The sequence below is a fragment of the Lathyrus oleraceus genome, chromosome 3 (genome assembly GCF_024323335.1).
Source record: "Lathyrus oleraceus cultivar Zhongwan6 chromosome 3, CAAS_Psat_ZW6_1.0, whole genome shotgun sequence".
Taxonomy (NCBI): Eukaryota; Viridiplantae; Streptophyta; class Magnoliopsida; order Fabales; family Fabaceae; genus Lathyrus; species Lathyrus oleraceus.
This window is the reverse complement of record NC_066581.1, coordinates 75,122,117-75,142,222: the sequence shown is the minus strand read 5'-3', so window position 1 is coordinate 75,142,222 and position 20,106 is coordinate 75,122,117. Positions and strand designations below refer to the sequence as shown.

The 20,106-nt window shown below is 36.6% G+C and overlaps 2 protein-coding genes across 4 annotated transcripts in view; one reads left to right on the top strand and one right to left on the bottom strand.

Annotated features, from left to right (window-relative positions):
- The first annotated feature begins 1,387 nt into the window (after positions 1-1,387).
- Positions 1,388-2,392, top strand: LOC127132667 (pectinesterase inhibitor 6). The gene has a single exon (XM_051061629.1). It carries the CDS (start codon positions 1,599-1,601, stop codon positions 2,211-2,213), a length of 615 nt encoding a protein of 204 aa, XP_050917586.1. The 5' UTR covers positions 1,388-1,598; the 3' UTR covers positions 2,214-2,392.
- A 205-nt stretch (positions 2,393-2,597) lies between these two features.
- Positions 2,598-20,106, bottom strand: part of LOC127132666 (caffeoylshikimate esterase) — a 39,535-nt gene continuing 22,026 nt past the window's right edge. The window contains exons 1-8 of one of the 3 annotated variants that reach the window (XM_051061626.1): positions 17,397-17,451; positions 5,402-5,492; positions 5,272-5,304; positions 3,941-4,087; positions 3,727-3,857; positions 3,473-3,610; positions 3,210-3,308; positions 2,598-3,132 (exon numbers count right to left, since the gene is read on the bottom strand). In XM_051061626.1, the coding sequence (XP_050917583.1) occupies positions 2,764-3,132; positions 3,210-3,308; positions 3,473-3,610; positions 3,727-3,857; positions 3,941-4,087; positions 5,272-5,304; positions 5,402-5,492; positions 17,397-17,423 (1,035 nt within the window). In that variant the 5' untranslated portion in view covers positions 17,424-17,451 and the 3' untranslated portion in view covers positions 2,598-2,763. Of the gene's footprint in view, positions 3,133-3,209; positions 3,309-3,472; positions 3,611-3,726; positions 3,858-3,940; positions 4,088-5,271; positions 5,305-5,401; positions 5,493-5,633; positions 5,993-17,396; positions 17,452-20,106 lie in introns of those variants that run through there. The other 2 variants (XM_051061625.1, XM_051061628.1) reach the window with 2 other exon arrangements.

The window sequence follows — 20,106 nt, the reverse complement described above, 5'->3', positions numbered from 1 at the left end:
ACCGTGCCAAGCCCTTATGTAACAAACCTTTCCAATTCACATTAGGGACATCCCCTCTTATGTGTTCATACACCTTCTTCATGTTAAAATGGTCTGTCATGAGACTCCAATTCTGCATGTACTCACAATATCCCGTTGTTTCAAGACATTCTTTATGATCCAAGAGGCATTATGAGTCAGCTGCACATTACGCACCTCATTGTCTTTGAAATAGAACATATGGATCCATTAGATCCACAAACTGTCTTTCTTCCTACCAAGGTTCCACAACAACTTCGCAAGACAAACTTTGTTCCAATCAGCCAAAGAAATGATATTCAAACCACCTTTACACCTAGGGCTGCAAACCTGCTTCCAGGCAATAAGAGATTTCTTCGCGATAGAATCCCTACCAGTCCACAAAAACGAGCGACAAATCGCATAAATAGCATGAATAACCTTTTTAGGAAACGACAAGTAGTGCATCCAATAAGAAGACATAACAGTGGTGATACTATTAATCAACTGCACTCCCCCGACATAGCTAAGAAGCTTCGAACTCCGATGCCTAATCCTAGCACAATTTTGTCCACTAAACTCATTGTCAATGTGAAACACAAATATTAAAAACAATATTGAAAATATACAATCTCTTCAAAAGACCATACCATACATAGCCAAAACAACAAAATATAAAAAATAATAATTAATAAAGCATTCTGAATTTTCTTCATTCTTACCTCCATCTTGACAAAAAAAAATTAATCTAAATTGATAAATGGTCTATTTGGATTAACTTATTTTGAGTTTAGCTATTGTCATAAATTTTGTATCACTTTTTGATAAATTATCATATATTTATTGAACTTATTTTTTAAAAAAATTCAAGATAGTTAATGAAAACAACTTTATAATATACATAAAAAATAATTTAAATTTATTTTATCTTTTATTATAAAAATAGTTAATGCAAAAAGGCTTATTTTTATAAACACATGTACTATAAACTCCAAATAAACTATTTATTCAAACATACTCAAAATCTCACTGGACCGAATTAACTTTCGCAATGAGTCTATTTCTTTATAAACTATCAAAAACATACAAAGACACCTTCAAAAAACCAATTTATCCCAAACAAGTACATATGATAAGCAAACCCATCTTCCACCTCTTTCTAAATTAGCCTATGATACACATTAACTTCCATTGCTTGAAAATGGTAACCTTTACCAACAAAGAAAGAAGAAACTTCCACGATACTAAAAAATTGAATCATCTTATAAAGTAGTAACAACTCATTTCAAGAAGTGAGAAAATTCACTCACCTTCCTTTCACATGTTACTACACACTTTTCCCATACCTCTCTTTTGAAATGCATTCAATAGCCTCTTGCCTACACAACACAACACACTCTCACCAAAAGAAAAAGTTCCAAAAAGTTAGACATTACATGATGCTGCCATTTAAAGCCTACCTTAAAACCTAACCTCACTATCTCACACACCTTTATATATTCTTTCTTAACTCTTCCCTCTCTTCTTAATACTATTAGCACCAAACTATATTTCCCTTCATTTTCTTCCAATTTCTTCATACTCATTCTACATATCACAAAATGTTCATAACATTACGCCTTATGTTACTACTAATAATATCAATACTTCTTTCACTCTCAACAAATACTAGCCAAATGGTATATCCAAAAGGAAACAACAATAACAACAATAATGTTAAGGAAGCATGTAGTGTCACAAGGTACAAAAACCTATGCATCCACACACTAGCACAATTCTCTAACACGGCAGGAAGAACCCCGAGCAAGTGGGCGCGTGTGGGCGTATCCGTTACAATAAGCGAAGTTAAGAATGTTCAAGCATATCTTACGAAGTTAAAGACGCGCGGGGACATGAAAGGAAGAAACAAAGTCGCGCTTTCGGATTGTATAGAAACTTTTGGTTATGCGCTCGACGAGCTTCACAAATCACTAGGTGTGCTTAGAAGGTTAAGCAAAAAGACTTTTAGCACACAGATGGGAGATCTTAATACATGGATTAGTTCAGCGCTTACCGATGAAGATACTTGTCTTGACGGATTTGAAGGTGAGAATGAGAGGCAAATTAAATTGCTGCGAAATAAGGTTCAGAATGTTTCTTATATAACAAGTAACGCTCTTGCTCTTGTTAACAAACTTGCTTCTACAGGTTTAGACAGTAGTATGACTTATCCATAGAAGTTCTTAAATGAATGGATAACTGAAATATATATTACTGTCTAAATTAAGGTTGCAGAAATAAGCAAGAATAATGTGTCAAAAAATGGGATAAACAAAGTTTAGCATGTGTGAATGTTGATTTTTGTTGAATTAGTGTTGTGGACTTTTCATATAATTAGAAGATTAATGCATTATAATTTTAGGCTTTGTTTGCTAAAAATAGTTAATATCTGATAAACTAGCTGATAGTTTATAGCTGATGACCGATAGCTTGATGATTGATAGCTGATAGATTTTTTCGCTGATGACTGATTGCTAATACTCGATAACTCTTAATAACATTATAGTAAAATTATTTTGTGGTCTTTTGTTAGACTGATTTAGCATGTATAGAAGAAGATCTTAAACAAGCATAACAATCTATTATTGACTTATTGTTGCAAGGTGCAAAAAAACAAAGATGAAAAGGTAAATAACATACTGAAATTAGGCAAAATGGAAAAGATGTCCATAGTAAACTAATATATAGCTACATCACAGTTCCAACCAGAGTGTGTGAATTATTAGTCTAATTTGCGGAGTGATGTAACGAACGACTTCCTTTCAATCCACAAAGATAACTTTTTCGTGGACGAGTTTGCCTCATACCAGTGTTTGCTGATGATACAACTGGTGTAAATTTCTCAATTGTTGGATTAGAAGACTCAAAAGCAATACTGTTATTACTGTTAGCATGTTTGTCTAGCCATGTTATAATGTCTTCGAAGACCTTTTCGATGTTATCATCAGGCTCGCCGGATGTTAAACCATGCCACATTCCAGGATACAATTTAAAGGTCTTATCTTTGCTACTGGCTCTCTCATATAATGCTCTGCTTACTTCTGGATCTGTCACCGTATCAGTTTCTCCATGCATTACAAAAAACGGCATAGTCACCTGCTCAAAATTCAGACAAATTGGATCAAAATATGAATCAATCTAAAGTTGAAAAAATGCATGCGTAGATTATTAACCTTGTATAATGTGTCTTCAAGACTCATGCTGGTTCTTAACATTTCTAATGCTGTTTTTAGCCTTGGTTTGTCCTGGTATATCAACTTGTTTTTCCTTATCTGCAATCACACTCAAAAAACGAGACACATCAGCAGCAACGCTGTCTTAAGTTTTTGGTAGTCCTGTGTTGATCAGCTACGATTCAACTCTGACAAAACATCTGTGGGCCTTATTTAATCATAATTTAACCGTGATTGTAAGTAAAAAAGAAAAAAGATCTCACCCTTTCTCGTTTAGCGGGATCTTTGAAAGCTAAATTGATGACATCTTTTGTTGGAACAATCTTCCACTTTGGTATAATATCTTCAACTTTAGTCAATACGTTAATGACCACTTGGTGCGGCTTCATCTTCTCTGATATCTAATTTATTGTTTCAACATTTGCATAAGATAAGCCGCATTTCATATTATTACTACAAATTAGAAAGAAAAAAAAATCTTTTTACACAGTCAATCAATTACAATCGTCAAAACTACCTTACACATGGGCGCGACAAGAACCGCACCGTCCCAGAATGAAGCGTCCTTCTGATGCAACAGAAGACTAACCGCTCCACCCATGGACTCTCCATACAAGAACCTAGCCTTTCCCTTATACTCTTGAAGCACTGAAATATAAATGCAAATGCAAACAAAAATGAAAAATGAAACTAAAATGCATAATCAACGTGAAGGTTGTGAAAATTCTTACGTGTAACTGACTTGAAAAATTCATAGCAATCGTTAACAATGTTATTGAAGTTCTTAATGTAACAACGAACACCATCAGAACGTCCATGTCCTTCATAATCAACACCATACACAGCATATCTAGCACAAGCTAGCCTCACTCCACACTCTGCAACGAAAATAATATTCAAAGTATTGTTATATTAAAAATTACTGTCATCAGATTAATCCAAATGTGAGGACCTGGCATGGTCCACGTTAAGTACTATCACTGCGATGGTCCTTTAATGTGTTCCCTTCCATTGAAATATGGCATGGGAGGGGTATTAATTACCTCATCAAAATTGCACAGTACTATTTTACCTACTACCAATTCCTTGCAGGCATCGATTCCCCATATTGTTTCTTAGAATTGATTCACCTAAGTGAAACAGCATCAGAACAACACTGACACTCTAGATTTTTGCTACTCAACTCCAATTCACCACCATTTCAAGATTCAAACTCATTGCTGCATTATTGCTTGAAGTTGACACATTGAAATGGAAGGACATTTTTGTAAAATATGAAAAATGAAAACTTGTAAAATAATTAATGATAAAAATAAGGGTATTATGGGAAAATTGGTCACCTAATTTGTAGACACCAAATTGGTCACCTAACTAGTGTATATGTTACGTTAAACATTTTTTTCTTCTAATAGGATGTTCAACTTTTATCAAATTACAAGTGGTGTAGTAGTTTTTATGTTTTTTATTTTTTCATTGGAGGCTCAACTACCTACCTGCTAGAAAATGACAAAAACAATAACTAAATAGAAAAAAACATAATCATCACGTAATAACATTTATGTTGATGTCAAAATAAGTTAGAGATATCATTATAAATTAAAGTTTTTATTTTTATTTTTAGAAATTACATTAACCTCCCCTAAATTTATTAAAATAACACTGACACTCTTTTTAATTTTAAAATAATACATAAATTCTCTATGAGATGTATTAAAATGACACATATACCCTTTCTAATTTTTAATGACAACAAAAATTACCTAGAGTTTTTGGTCTATTGATAATTTGATATTTTCCAAGTTTATTTTTTAAATTTATTATATCACTCATAATAAAATGCTATCTACTATTTTATAAAATACATTTAGATCAATAAAAGTTGATGTACCTAATCAATATATTCAACAAAAGTACAATTTTTTGTTGATTTAAATGCTTTTATACTGTCATTAGACCTTTTTTTTCTTTTTTTTTAAACCGACTTCAAATATTATAAGACAGTGAAAAAAGAATAGAGAAATAGAGAAAACGAATAAACATGTTATGGAAGAACATTTATTACCTCTCATGAAACGACTGCATTCCATACCATAACCTGCAATAGATATTTAATGAAGCAGAAGTAAAATAAAATCACACTTTTCTAAGAGAGAGAGAGAATTTTAGAATTTCAAAAAATAAAAAATTATTACCATGGCAAAGAAAAACCAGAGCTTTTGGAGAAGACAATGGCAACCATTTGCAGGTGAAAAGTTGCACTCCTCTTGAGTTTCTCCAAAACTCCTGATGCATGTTACACATATATAAAAAATTAATCTCCATAATAATAATAATATATACTATTAATTAGCATACTATATTTTATTAGAGGAAGTACATTATGATTAATTATTGTAACATATTTGTGTAAGAGAAAGTACTTACTTCTTGATATTGAAACTCTAAATCCATAGCAACAAATTAATTGATCTGATAGACTAATAAAATAAAGTAACCTTTGAGCAAGTGATGGATCTGAAGTGAAAAGGAAACTTTATCTAGCTCTTAATTAAAAGATAATTAAGTAGTTAATGCATGAAAGTCGATGGTGAGAGTTATTAAAAGAGAAAAGAGAGAAAAAAAAAGTTTAGGTACGTCCAGAAGAGAAGAAAGGAATAAAAGAGAGTGATGTGATAGAAGAAGAGAATGAAAGTAATAGAAAAGAGGAGATAGAGAAAAGTGTACCAAAGACAAAGGTTATAGAGAAGAGAGGGTGAGGGTGAGGGTGAGGGTGAGGGTGTGTATTAATTTGTGAGTTAAATAGATTTGAATTCAATTCAAGAAATTCATATGAAATTATAATAGAATTTGCAACTTATATTTAAAATTTTAATTTAATTTTTTGTTGTTGTTAAAATTCGGTTTCAAGTGGAATTTATTAACTACTAGAATTTAACCATCTGGTTTATATAACTTGTAATAAAAGTTATTTATTCTATTAGTACATTGAATGACTTAATCTTCAAAACAATTGTCTTATCTAATCATTCTATATAAATAAATAAATATAGTATATTTTAACTAAGGTGATGATACATTTATGTTATAATAAATACAAAATAAGGAATGATATAATATAAATTTTATAAATTGTATTAAATTAGAAAGTACTATGGAAAAAATTAATTAAGTTACATTTAAAATCATAAGTGAGTTTTTTTTTAACAAACATATTTTATAAATATGACAATTATTATGGAACAAATTAAACAATTTGGAATAACTCCATGTTTTTGTTTAATAATTAGGTGATATATATATATATATATATATATATATATATATATATATATATATATATATATATATAGAGAGAGAGAGAGAGAGAGAGAGAGAGAGAGAGAGAGAGAGAGAGAGAGAGAGAGAGAGAGAGAGAGAGAGAGAGAGAGAGAGAGGAGAGAGAGAGAGAGAGAGAGAGAGAGAGAGAGAGAGAGAGAGAGAGAGAGAGAGAGAGAGAGAGAGAGAGAGAGAGAGAGAGAGAGAGAGAGAGAGAGAGAGAGAGAGAGAGAGAGAGAGAGAGAGAGAGAGAGAGAGAGAGAGAGAGAGAGAAAGAGAGAGAGAGATTTCTTATGCATTCTATAAGTTTCTACCGCATCACGTAAATTTTTAAAAATACCCCATATTTTTGGAGATGCTTCTCCGGAAGCACCCCTACACACATTCAAGTAAGACCATTAAGAGTGACGCCTTATTGTTTGGTTCATTTTATTCCAGAGATGCATCTCCAGAAATTTCTCATAATTACATTTTTGTAAGTCAGACATATCACTATTAGGTCCAAAAACAAAGGATTTTTCCAAATTAAAATTAAGATTCATAAAATAAAATTAGGATTACATATATGAGTTCAACATAAAATGCAACATTACACTTCAATATCTAGGTGGACGCTTCAACATCTTCATAATATTTTTGACGGATCTTGAAATCTTCGCTTCCAACTTAAGCAAAACTTTTGTTTCAAAATGGAAAAATGTATTCCACACAACCCTTACATTCGCTTGCGTGTTGAGCTCAAATTTGCTAAACTCAATCTTCCTCCATTGTCAATCAACGGTGAACGGTACTCGATCTTTTTAAGCTTTTGATTATCTCCGTAAGGTAGGAGATAATAGATTTCGTCTTTGATGTCATTGAGGGAGGTGAAGTCGTTGAGCTTGAACGTGCACCCGAGAGCTCTATTGAAGAAGGAGACATTTGCGACATACCAGTCAATGTTTAGTGGCGACATTTGAGACATTTTCAGTTTGTGTGAAATATAACATAAGAGCACCTTATTTTATAGAAGCCATGGATCAATATGGACCACTCAATGACTGACATGTTAATTCCGGAGATATATCTCTAGAACCGCACCCTATTATCTTGTTTCAGAGATGCATCTTCGGAACTTCTCCTGAACCAGTTTCAAGACAAAACCTAAAACATAACCTATTTTTTCATATACAAAAATCCCAAATGTTGTTATGGAGGAAATAAAAAATGCATTAAGACAAAATATGAACAAAGGATGAATATATAACACTTCATTTATATTAAGACACAATTACCTACACTTATTTGTTCGATAAAACAAGAAATTAAAACGAATCGAAACATATGTTGCTGGCTAAATCTATTGATGGTACCCCCTTGGACTTTTGTGCATTTGATTCTCTTTCAATGTTGCTCAATTTCTCGAACTCTTGCATCCTTTATGTAAAATGATTCGGACAAGTCTCGTCTTTTGTTGTTGAATGAGTTGTCCACTCTGGTGATATAAGTGGTATAGGGCATCCTGGTTTCAAGTAAACTTGCTAAAAAGACTTGATTTTGAAAGTCATCCAATACACATATTACAATCATTTGGAGTTTGAGGTAGGGCATTGCGCAGTGGGAAAAGGTTTCTGAAAACTGTATCGTGTCAGACCAATACACACTGTATCATACGCACATGATATTAGGTAACCCATGTCAGGGAAGCGCGTCCATTTTTCCTCTGGTGTTGGACCGCTAAGGCAAGGAACAAGAGACTCATAAACGTTGTCAGAGTATTCTTTCTTTCCGTACAACCGTGTGTAAGATTATTTATGTGTATTCAAATCTTGGATAAGTTGATGGCGGAAAAATGTATGACTATCTTTTCCTTTACCGAGTAAAGCCGAAACGGCTCAGTAAGCGCAATTACCGCCCCCTTAACATTGACGATCCGTTCGATATATTTGTGCATAAAAACTGGCATCTCGTCGATGAATGCAATCTTTGGTGGAGGTGGTGCCGGAGGTGGTTTACTAATGCGAGCTCCTTTGACAAAACTTTTTTGAGATTTTGGAGTTGGTGAGTCGGAAAAAACCTTGTCAACATGTTCAAAATATGAAGGAGATTGTGTAGTCGAATTGTTATTCGGTGTAAGCTTCATTTTCTTCAGATCACCTTTTGTTCTTACCGGTTGAGAGGACGGTTTCATACTAGTGGTTTACGGATAGACAATCTTCCTCAATTTTTATTTGATGTGGAGTTTCATGTTGTCATCGGCTTTCAAAAATCTATCTTATATCACTTCACATTCGGTCAAAATAGAGATATTCGATTTACCGCCATTCATGACACCATCATCGTCAAACTTAAGTTTATTCCAATGAGTGCAAACCTCTGACATTTTTATTAGGTCACCAAGTTTCACTTTTTTATCAATAACACAAGCACATGGGAGACAATATATTTTCACAATGGTGCATCCACACTTTATGGTATCGGATCCTACATTATTAGCTCATTTAGCCTCGTAAAAAATATAGTTCAAACCCGCCTGAGAAATGTTACCGACCAAATGAGAATATATAGTGTTGTCTTTAAATCAATGCTCCAAAATTGTAAGGCTCCGACCAAATGATGTTTATATCTCATTATACTGGTTTTGAATCATTTGGTTCACAGAGTCCCAGTCTCTACATAAATCTTCCTTACTATTTCCCAATAAATTTTTGAAAGTAGCATGGACAGAGTCAACTCTGTTAATTTTTTGTATTTCCGAGGTGTCTAACATTATCAGTCCATACATAAACAATTTTCTCCTTCACATGGTCAAGAATTGTGCTTTCAACATATTTCAACAAATCTGAGTACTTTTCACACACTTTCCTGAAATGCATAACAGAATCGACATATAGTTCTTTTATGGAAGAATTTATTATATGATTCCATGCATACATTATTTTTTCCACAACCACTCTGTCGCAACCTGCGAAAAAATAACCGGCAAAAAAAGGAAAAGACAGAAGAGTCGCCACCGCGCGTTATTCATCCAAAAGGAGGGAAAGGAAACGCTCGAAGTAAACCTGGAAAAAAAAGAAAGGAAAAGACAAGGTCTCGCAACCAAATCTTGGGTTCGGAAGTCGATTATGCGAAGGGAAGGTATTAGCACCCCTACGCATCCGTAGTACTCTACGGGATCCACTTTTGTTATTCTTGTCTAAAGGGTGTGGATTTATCTAATGTACTATTTGCTAAAAGAGGGGGTCAAAAGAAAATGACTCGCACGGATATCGCATCCACTGCATACGTATCTCATCTGGATATGAGAATCAGAGTCTTCGTAGCTCGGCTCCCTAAGAAACCACGGACTTGTTTCTCTGTTCTTGGCTCAGGCATTTCTTGTATCGCTTTCACTTTGGCCGGATCCACCTCAATCCCTTTTTCACTAACAATAAAACCCAGTAACTTTCCAGATCTCACCCCAAAAGTACACTTGTTCGGATTAAGCCTCAGCTTGAATTTTCTCAAACGCTCAAACAATTTCTGCAAATTCACCAAATGTTCTTCTTCCGTCTGAGATTTGGCAATCATATTATCAACATAAACCTCGATTTCATGATGAATCATATCATGGAAAAGAGTCACAATCGCTCGTTGATATGTTGCTCCGACATTTTTCAGACCAAACGGCATCACCTTGTAGCAGAAGGTGCCCCATGGGGTTATGAATGTTGTCTTCTCCATGTCTTCTGGTGCCATCTTAATTTGATTATATCCAGAAAAGCCATCCATGAAGGAGAATACCGAGAACTGAGCTATGTTATCCACCAAAACGTCGATGTGAGGTAATGGGAAATCATCTTTAGGACTAGCTCTGTTCAGATCCCGGTAGTCAACACACATCCGTACCTTTCCATCCTTCTTAGGTACTGGAACGATATTTGCAACCCATGGCGGATAATTTGTGACTGCTAGAAACCCTGCATCCAACTGTTTTTGCACTTCTTCCTTTATATTGACAGCCATCTCTGGTCTTGTTCTTCTAAGCTTCTGCTTGACCGGAGGACAACCTTCTTTGAGAGGCAAACGGTGTACCACAATATCTGTGTCAAGCCCTGGCATGTCCTGATAAGACCAAGCGAAGATGTCAACATACTCTTGCAACAATTCAATCAACCCCTTCTTCACATCGTCTTCCAAAGCAGCCCCTATCTTGATTTCTTTCTTGACATCCTCGGTGCCAAGATTAATCACTTCAACAGACTCTTGATGCGGTTGAATGACCCTTTCCTCCTGTTTTAATAACCTGGTAAGTTCTTCAGGGAGTTCACAGTCTTCATCACCCTCTTCTTCAGCTTGAAAGATTGGATTTTCAAAGTCGAAGCGAGCCATAGCATAACTGTTATCAATAGGACCCGGTGATGTGCATCTGCATGAGTGATGGTATGTGCTTATGAGTGTGAAAAAAAATGAAAACTAAACAAAACATTGCCAGATATTTTTTGATTTTTGAAAACGGCAAAAATAGAAAGACAGTGAACAAAATATTTGAATGCAAAAAGACGTCCTTTATTTATGATAAAAAATGCCGGTATTCGCATAGATGAGCCCTACAATGAGTCATTACGCCCTGGGCGGAACGTAAGACTTGGATATGCATGAATAAACAAAGAAAAATTACTCCTCCGGAAAAGTGACTTGGACAATCTCCTCAGAAGACCAATTGTTGATGACTTCACCCGGGATCCTCGGACACACCCAGTTGTCGATGTCGCAATCACTATCCCCATATTCATTGTTGATTGCAGAGACCTGGCCATATTGGATGACACCAGCGCTGAAGAAAGTAACCGGCCCCTGACGAGTCTGAGGCGCTGAAGTACACACATCCGAAACATCGGAATCAAGTTCAGCAAGTACATCAGAATCAAACGCCATGTTTGGAATATCAGCGACACCATCATCATGGATCACAAAATCAGTAGGAACAACATCTGCGAATTCATCAGTAGCATCTTCAAACACTTCTTCCTCAACCCCTTCCACAGACTCTTGGACAGACAAATCTTCAACCTGGAGGATACCTTTGTCGAGCAAGACCTGGATACCCTGTTGTAGCTTCAAACAACCTCCACTATGAGTAGCATAATCCAAACAACCCTTCCCATAACCGGGGAAAACATCGACCTTCAACAAGTAGCCCTTGATATCCGACAACGGAGTCTTCAGCTTCAACGTATCTTTGACGGATCTGGCTTCCCCTTCCGTCATATTAACATTCGCACCACCATGCTGGGGCATGGGATTGTTGACGACATTCGGAGCCGGTGCAAGTTCGATGGCCTTTAAATCTATGAGGTCCTGAACTACGTGCTTAAAAGCTTTGCAGTTCTCAATATTGTGGCCAGGTGCCCCAGAGTGGAAGCTACACCTAGCGTTGGCGTCGTAACCCATCAGAAGTATACCAACGGGAGGAGCCAGAGTGCGTAACTGCACAAGTTGTAGTTGTTGAAGACTAGAAAGTAGTTGAGCGTACGACATTGGTAGAGTGTCGAAACGCCGGTCCATCGTCCTTGGCCTCTGTTGATAAGCGGGTCTGTTACCCGGTTGTTGTGGTTGGTATTGAGTTGGTTGACACTGGGGTTGTTGTTGTTGTAGTGGTGCTGCAGCTGGAATGGTCACAGCCGCAACATACGGTTGCTGATGATAGTTCTGAAAGTTATTCCTCCAGTTATCCCTGTTCTGATAAGAAGATATGGCACTTGCATCCCCTTCTCTCCTCTTCTGTCCCTGAATGAATGGCTTCTTCACCCCTGATGAAGATCCACCTCCACACTGGGTGTTGTATGTCTTCAGGTAATTCTCCACCCTCTCTCCGGTAGAGACTACATCAGCAAAGTTGGAGGCATTGCAACCCACCAGGCGCTCCAAATAAGGTCCGGGCAGAGTGTTCATGAACATGTTAGCCATTTCCTTCTCCAACATAGGAGGTTGAACACGGGAAGCTGTCTCCCTCCAGCGTTGTGTGTATTCCCTGAAGCACTCATTGCTTTTAAGAGACAGATTCTGAAGTTGAGGTCTGTCCGGAGCCATGTCTGCATTATACTGATACTGCTTCACGAAAGCCTCCGCCAAATCCCTCCAGCAACGGATGTGGGCTCTGTCCAGCCTCATATACCATTCCAGGGATGCCCCAGCTAGGCTATCCTGGAAAAAGTACATAAGCAACTTTTCATCGTCAGAGTATGCAACCATTTTACGGAAGTAGGCTTGCACATGGGTCTTTGGGCAAGAGTTGCCACTGTATTTGTCGAATATCGGGACCTTGAATTTCGGTGGCACCCTCACGCCTGGGACCAATCCCAAGTCAACAATGTCTACTCCCAGAGGACTTTGTCCTTCCACTGCCTTCAACCTCTCTTCCAGTCTTCGAAACATAGGGTCCATACCATGACCCATACCAAAGTCTTCCTAAAGCAAGGGGAATTGATCCTCCTGGTCATCATGGACAGGTTGTTGACCGGAGGTGACATGTAGGATCGGGGTAGGCCCCGATCCACTGGGTCCGTTAACCTTTCCAGCTGGAGGATCAGTCAACGTCTCTGGTTGAGTAGTGGCGGGATTCCTCTACATCATCTGCCTGAGCTCTTGCTGTCCCTGAGCCACCCCTTGAACCACATCCATGAATTGGTTCATGCGGATCTTCATCTCGGCGAGCTCTTCTTGTAGACTTTCCATTACTCTCTGGTGGTTTCTACGTGTACCGTACCGGTGAATGCCTGAGTCAGCTATCCTGCTAGTGGAACACCAAACAACTGAGAACACTGTGGCGGTACCTGCTATGCAAGACATGCTGATGGATATGCAAATGCAATGACATGTTTATCAGTTCCAAAGGGTATTCTAGCCCCTTGATTCCAGTCTCATATTTGATAAGAAGAAAAACCCCGACTAGAATCAAGAAGAAGATATGAACCCCTGGGAATAGATAAACATGTGTTAAATGATGTGAATGCAAAATGATGTGATGCAATGATGTGAATGCAAAACGATGTGATGCAATGCAGTGACATGGGAATCAGGATTGCTGGATCCGCTTGAACATCTGTCAGGTTGCACTGTCTGAAGAGAAACCCACCGAAGAATGTAATACAAGATCAGAACTCTGCTCCAGAAAACCGGGTTAGTTGGAGGTTAAGGTTTCCTGAATTTAGCCCGCCCCTCACTGGTAGGTTCTAAGAACAGAAGTTTGTCAACTTCGGGCCTTCAATCGAGAATAATACGTTTACCACTGAAGGTTTGGCATTATTACGGGATAAAAGACCTCCATTGACTCCCCTCAACAGGACATCCTAATAGCAAGTTCCCAGTCTCGGGGTCCTCGGATTGATCAGTGAGAATGCGCCCACCAGAGCTAACATAATCACGTCTCGGAGGAGAGGCCTCGACTGAGTTCTCAGGAAATGGTCACCAGAGTCGATGATTTCTAGAGGAACATCTGCCGTTATGGAACACCCATAGGACATAATATATCCAAAAGAAACCTCATCTGGATGTGGGTCTTCATGAACGACTTAACGTAGCAACACGCCACGCAAGCCTCATGACTATCCACTCTAAAACCTGTGTGTACACTCAAGTCTGGGTAATGGGCTTATCTCTCATAGAACACCCCATCCCAACAAACAAACAAACCAACAACAGAGCCAACAGATACAACAATGATATGTACACAATGCAATGAAGCAGGTAAATGCTGAAAAATAAATAACTGTACAAAAGAATGAACACCCAATAAACAAATAACCTACAAAAGCTAGGAGGGACTCACTCAGGGAAACCAGGGTCCCCAACAGAGTCGCCAGCTGTCGCAACCTGCGAAAAAGGAAAAGACAGAAGAGTCGCCACCGCGCGTTATTCATCCCAAAGGAGGGAAAGGAAACGCTCGAAGTAAACCTGGAAAAAAAGAAAGGAAAAGACAAGGTCTCGCAACCAAATCTTGGGTTCGGAAGTCGATTATGCAAAGGGAAGGTATTAGCACCCCTACGCATCCGTAGTACTCTACGGGATCCACTTTTGTTATTCTTGTCTAAAGGGTGTGGATTTATCTAATGTACTATTTGCTAAAAGAGGGGGTCAAAAGAAAATGACTCGCACGGATATCGCATCCACTGCATACGTATCTCATCTGGATATGAGAATCAGAGTCTTCGTAGCTCGGCTGCCTATGGGCTAAAGAGGAGTGTGCTCGCTAAGACATCGCGTCTTATGCCTACGTATCTCATCTGGAATGAGAATTAGAGCAAACCGTAGTTCGGCTACCTACGGGTTAAGGGTTGTGTTTTTTAGATGAACGACGTTACTACGCAATCTACTGGATGCTCGACCTTTGGAGACTTACTCGCCTGTAGTAGAAGGAGTTAACATGTTCTTAGGAGAAGAAAAATCAATGAGTTTGTTGTGTTTTAGGAATGCTCATGCAAAAACGGAAGTCATAGACGAAGGAATAGTGCTACCTTAATTGACATGCAAACGAGAGACTATACGAAGCCTAGCAATCCTATTGGGAGACGATCACACCATACAAAACAAACATGCATAAAGTAAGATGCCACCAAGGGGGCCCAAACGTACATGGGTAGGGCTTTAGTCAAGAGGGGTCATATCAACCTCGACAAACAAGCCATGGAATGGGTAATCAAATGGGCTCTTAACCACTGACATTGAACGTCAGGGTGAGCAGATCAAAAGGGTAATGAGGATAAGACCTCATAGCTCTTAACCCTGGACAGGGTGAGCTCATGACAAAGAGTGGGGATTCAGAAAGGTGGAACCCTCTCCACTGACTGACCGGACAAAAGATCTTGGGCTTTTGTTCTGAAGCATTGACACGTAGTGTGAGCATAAAGAACGACACACTAAATAACGGGGGATTGACTATTAATCCCTTTTATCCGTCAATTGCCTCTTCATGGAGGTCTTTAGCACTGGTGCCTCTTCTTGGAGGTCTTTGGGCACAAAAGTAAACAAACAAAAGAAAACATTGCCTCCTATTGAGGTCTTCCAGCTAAGAAAGCGATAAAATGCGGGAAAGAGGTAAAAAGGATCAAAAGATCTACCACACGGATAAAGATCTGAAGTAACAGTAACTAAAGAGACAAGAAACCCAGAGATCTCTCGAGCTGCCACCATCAAAGAAAGCAAGTTAGTACAGGTAATCGGAATAAATCTCCAAGTGGTATCCCACAAATAAAGTGGAATACCAAACAGGCTATCTCTTCAGGAGTCATATGAGCCCTCACAAAAACTCAACAAACAGGTTAGAATAACAAGACGGGGTGCAATCAAGAGTTGCCCCAAATCAAAATGTAACCACATGAATCATGCCATTAAAATTCACAAAAAAAAGCTCACAGAAAGCAACCAAGTGTAGGAGGCCTAAACCTCTTGTCAAACACATGCATCAAAAGGGTATCAAAATTCAAAGTCAGGGGGCAAGGATCCACACATCATACATACTAAAACATGTGCCCACATGCAAAACCTAATGATACCCACTCTTCCAAATTCACCCATAATACCTCATACATTCAGAAATTTCAGGTTGAAAGTATAAAGTAGTGGAAATATGGCATACCTGATTGGGGAGGATCGATTGAAATTGAATTGCACCGTTGGCTTTGCATAACAATCTTAGGGTTTATATGAGAGGGAATTGGTTCTTTGCAGATGAGTTCCCTTCAGTCTTTGGAGGTTGCTCTGAATTAGTTAGAATCTCTTTAGGGTTTTGTTCCAAGGAAACTTCAGAGTGTTTTCAGCTTTCACCAATTCTCTTTCTTTCTTTTTCCTTTACTGAAATTTCAGGATCTATAACTTGATTTTCATGGCTTTGTGGGCTCAAATGAGAGAGGTCAAAGTCCAAGATTTTTCTGTTATATTTTATTTATTTATTTATTTATATATATATATATATATATATATATATATATATATATATATATATATATATATATATATATATATATATATATATATATATATATATATATATATATATATATATATATATATATATATATTTATTTATTTATTTTTATTTTCGTTTTTTTTTCGAAACGCGTGGGCTTCGCCTAGCGAGTATGACAATTCAAGAAATTCCTCTGAGCGTAGGTGATTCTGGTGGCTTTTCTTGGGACTCGCTAGGCGACCCATTCTGCTCGCCTAGCGAGCATGACAGCTCATGAACAAACTTTTGCTCCTTCAAGATTAACGTTTTGACTGATGAATAGACCCCATTTGAACATGTTGGAAGTATCTCAAGCCATTCCCTTGTGTTGACTGATCACCCAGATAGGACCCACAAAGTGTCTTGAATGATATTCAAGCTTCTTGGATCTAATTCCGATTGACATGATGAAATGCAATATGAAATGTTAAATGACCTAAAAATGAATGCATGAATGAGGGGGGCAAATTTTGAGGTATTACACACTCCCGTCTTCACTAATTTTCCATCTTTTGACTTTATATGTTTCATCCCTACCGTGGGTTTAAACCGACTTTTCACATTCTTTATTACGTGATACCTACAAAGTAATGCATTAAAAGAAGGAAATACCTTTTCAACGGAATTCATCAATGTGGTATCGCGGTCGGTAACAATCTCTTTAGACATCTCACCTTGATCCTTCAACAATATCTGACACACCTCTAACGCCCAAGTAAAGTTGTTCTATTTTTCACACTCAAGAAATGAAAACCCAATAGAATATGTCTTATCGGTTGAGATAACACCAACTATCTCTAATGATTGAAATCTATACTTATTGATCTTGTAGGTTGAATCAAATATGAGCACCGTAGAAAAAGCGTTGAAGACATATTTGTGTAATTTGTGTAAGAGAAAGTATTTACTTCTTGATATTGAAACTCTAAATCCATAACAACAAATTAATCGATCTGATAGACTAATAAAATAAAGTAACCTTTGGGCAAGTGATGGATCTGAAGTGAAAAGGAAACTTTATCTAGCTCTTAATTAAAAGATAATTAAGTAGTTAATGCATGAACGTTGATGGTGAGTGAGAGTTATTAATTAAAAGAGAAAAGAGAGAAAGAAAAAAAGTTTAGGTATGTGCAGAAGAGAGGAAAGGAATAAAAGAGAGTGATGTGATAGAAGAAAAGATTAAAAGTAATAGAAAAGAGGAGATAGAGAAAAGTTTACCAAGACAAAGGTTATAGAGAAGAGAGGGTGGGGGTGAGGGTGTGTATTAATTTTTGAGTTAAATAGATTTGAATTCAATTCGAGAAATTCATATGAAATTTTAATAGAATTTGCAACTTATATTTGAATTTTGAACTTTTTTGTTGTTGTTAAAACTCGTGGAATTTATTAACTACTAGAGTTTAACCATCTGGTTTATATAACTTGTAATAAAAGTTATTTATTCTATTAGTACATTGAATAACTTAATCTTCAAAATAATTGTCTTATTTAATCATTCTATATAAATAAAGAAAAATAATATATATATATATATATATATTATATATATATATATATATATATATATATATATATATATATATATATATATATATATATATATATATATATATATATATATATATATATATATAAACTAAAGTGCTGATACATTTCTGTTAGGGAATGATATAATATAAATTCTATAAATTGTATTAATTAAGTACTATGGAAAATAAATAATTAAGTTACATTAAAAATCGTAAGTGAGTTTAATAAGTCTTTGATGTGATTTGTGCGTTTGAGTCGTATTAGAATTCCAAAGTTGTATTAAGTTTGTATCGGATATGCAATTGGACATGGAATATGTTCAAGCCATATCATAATTTCATAAATGCGTTAAATTTGTATCAAATACACGTTAGGGCATGGAGTGTGCCTAAGTCAATAACGTAAATGTGTTAAGTTCGTATCAGATACACAACCGGGTAGAGAGTATGCTTTAAGTCGTATCAGAATCGCAAATATGCTTTAAGCTCGTATTGGAAACATATTCATACACCTTGTATCTATTTTTTTTTTGTTATGGGCTTTCTAGCAGAAAGAGACAAAGAGGTACATAACAGAGGAAAAATATATATGCATTGTCTCTATTTTTTGTTCCAGACTCGTCGAATTGCTCCGTCCAATGCTTCGGTAAGGTGTCTTGCTTCTCGGGGTAGGAGAAATTCCTTGGGATGAGAACTCTCTGATCTAAGCCCCTCATTCAGAACGATGTGGTAGGCTGACAATCAAAGGGAGCTATCAAGATTTGGGGTGCCTTTGGGATTAACTTGTCAACATATCCAAGCCTTTGAGAATATCATTAGGGAATGTTGTCCATGAGCATCCTTGTCCAGACCTCGGCCCTATTGGAACTGTTGTGTTCCCTCGATAATCGATATCTTAGCCCATACACCTTTATCCCTTAAGTGGTCCCCCTGTGTCGACCTTCTAGAGAGGACTGGACCAAACAATAAGAGAGCGATGTATTCGTTTAGAGGAAGGCTCGTCCATGGGTCGAAAATCCTCAACTTCAAAGTATTTGGAAATGTATTCTTTATCACCATTTGTTCTCAAGATTTTTAACATCTTGTAATTTTGTTTTTCTAATGGGCACTCGAGTCTTTTGAAAACTTCTAATGCACCATTCTTAGCCTTAATCAGATATAGTCATTACATTTTGAAAAATTCATATACAAATGTGATGAAATATTAACTTTCACCTAAAGATAACCCAACAAAGGGGGAACAAATATTTGAATGAACTACATTTAGTACCTCAATTGGTTTTATTGGCAAGATACTTTTAAAATTTGATCTAGGATATTTTCCATCAAATATGGTGTACATTAATTCTCATAGGTTGTAACTTTAGGTATGTCTAGTACCATTCTCTTTGAATTAAGCTGACTTAAGCAATTAAAATTCTGGCGACCATACCTCTTGTTCCATAAGATGATATTTTTCAAAAGAATTATAATTACAAGATAGTCAACTTCTACAACATTGACCAAGGTCTTGAATGTTATGGTATTGGAAATGGATAATTTCATAATCGATCTTCTCTTTAATCATAAAATTTTAGTGAATCATCTTCCATGATCATAAGCTATTCTTTCTCCACCAATTGATCAAAGTTGCATTTCATTTCAAGAGCATATACCACCTTTTCTATTATTGCTTTCTTTCCATCTTGTATATGATCAACCACATATCACATGCCTACTACTTCCATTGTATTCTTATCAACCAATTTTAATTTAGTTCTCTTAATACGATCGCCGTACCCCAAAATTTGCCCTCACTGTTCCACTTTTAATCCGACCCATGACTTTGGATTCGTCCATTATGCATCATGCATTCATTCACGCCTTTTGGTTGATTGAGGTCATTGGTCGACTTTCTGGTCAACTAGTTGACCAAAGTCAACCATCTGTTCCCAAATCCATATCGTCTCGACTTTGGTAATATTGGTCATTTTCCATACCCTTTCGACTCATTTCTTTGTTATATACATCTTGGCGTTTTGATTTTAATTTCAAAATTGATTTGGTTAGGATTTTGGATTTTCAATTTAATTTTATTTGATTTTCTATT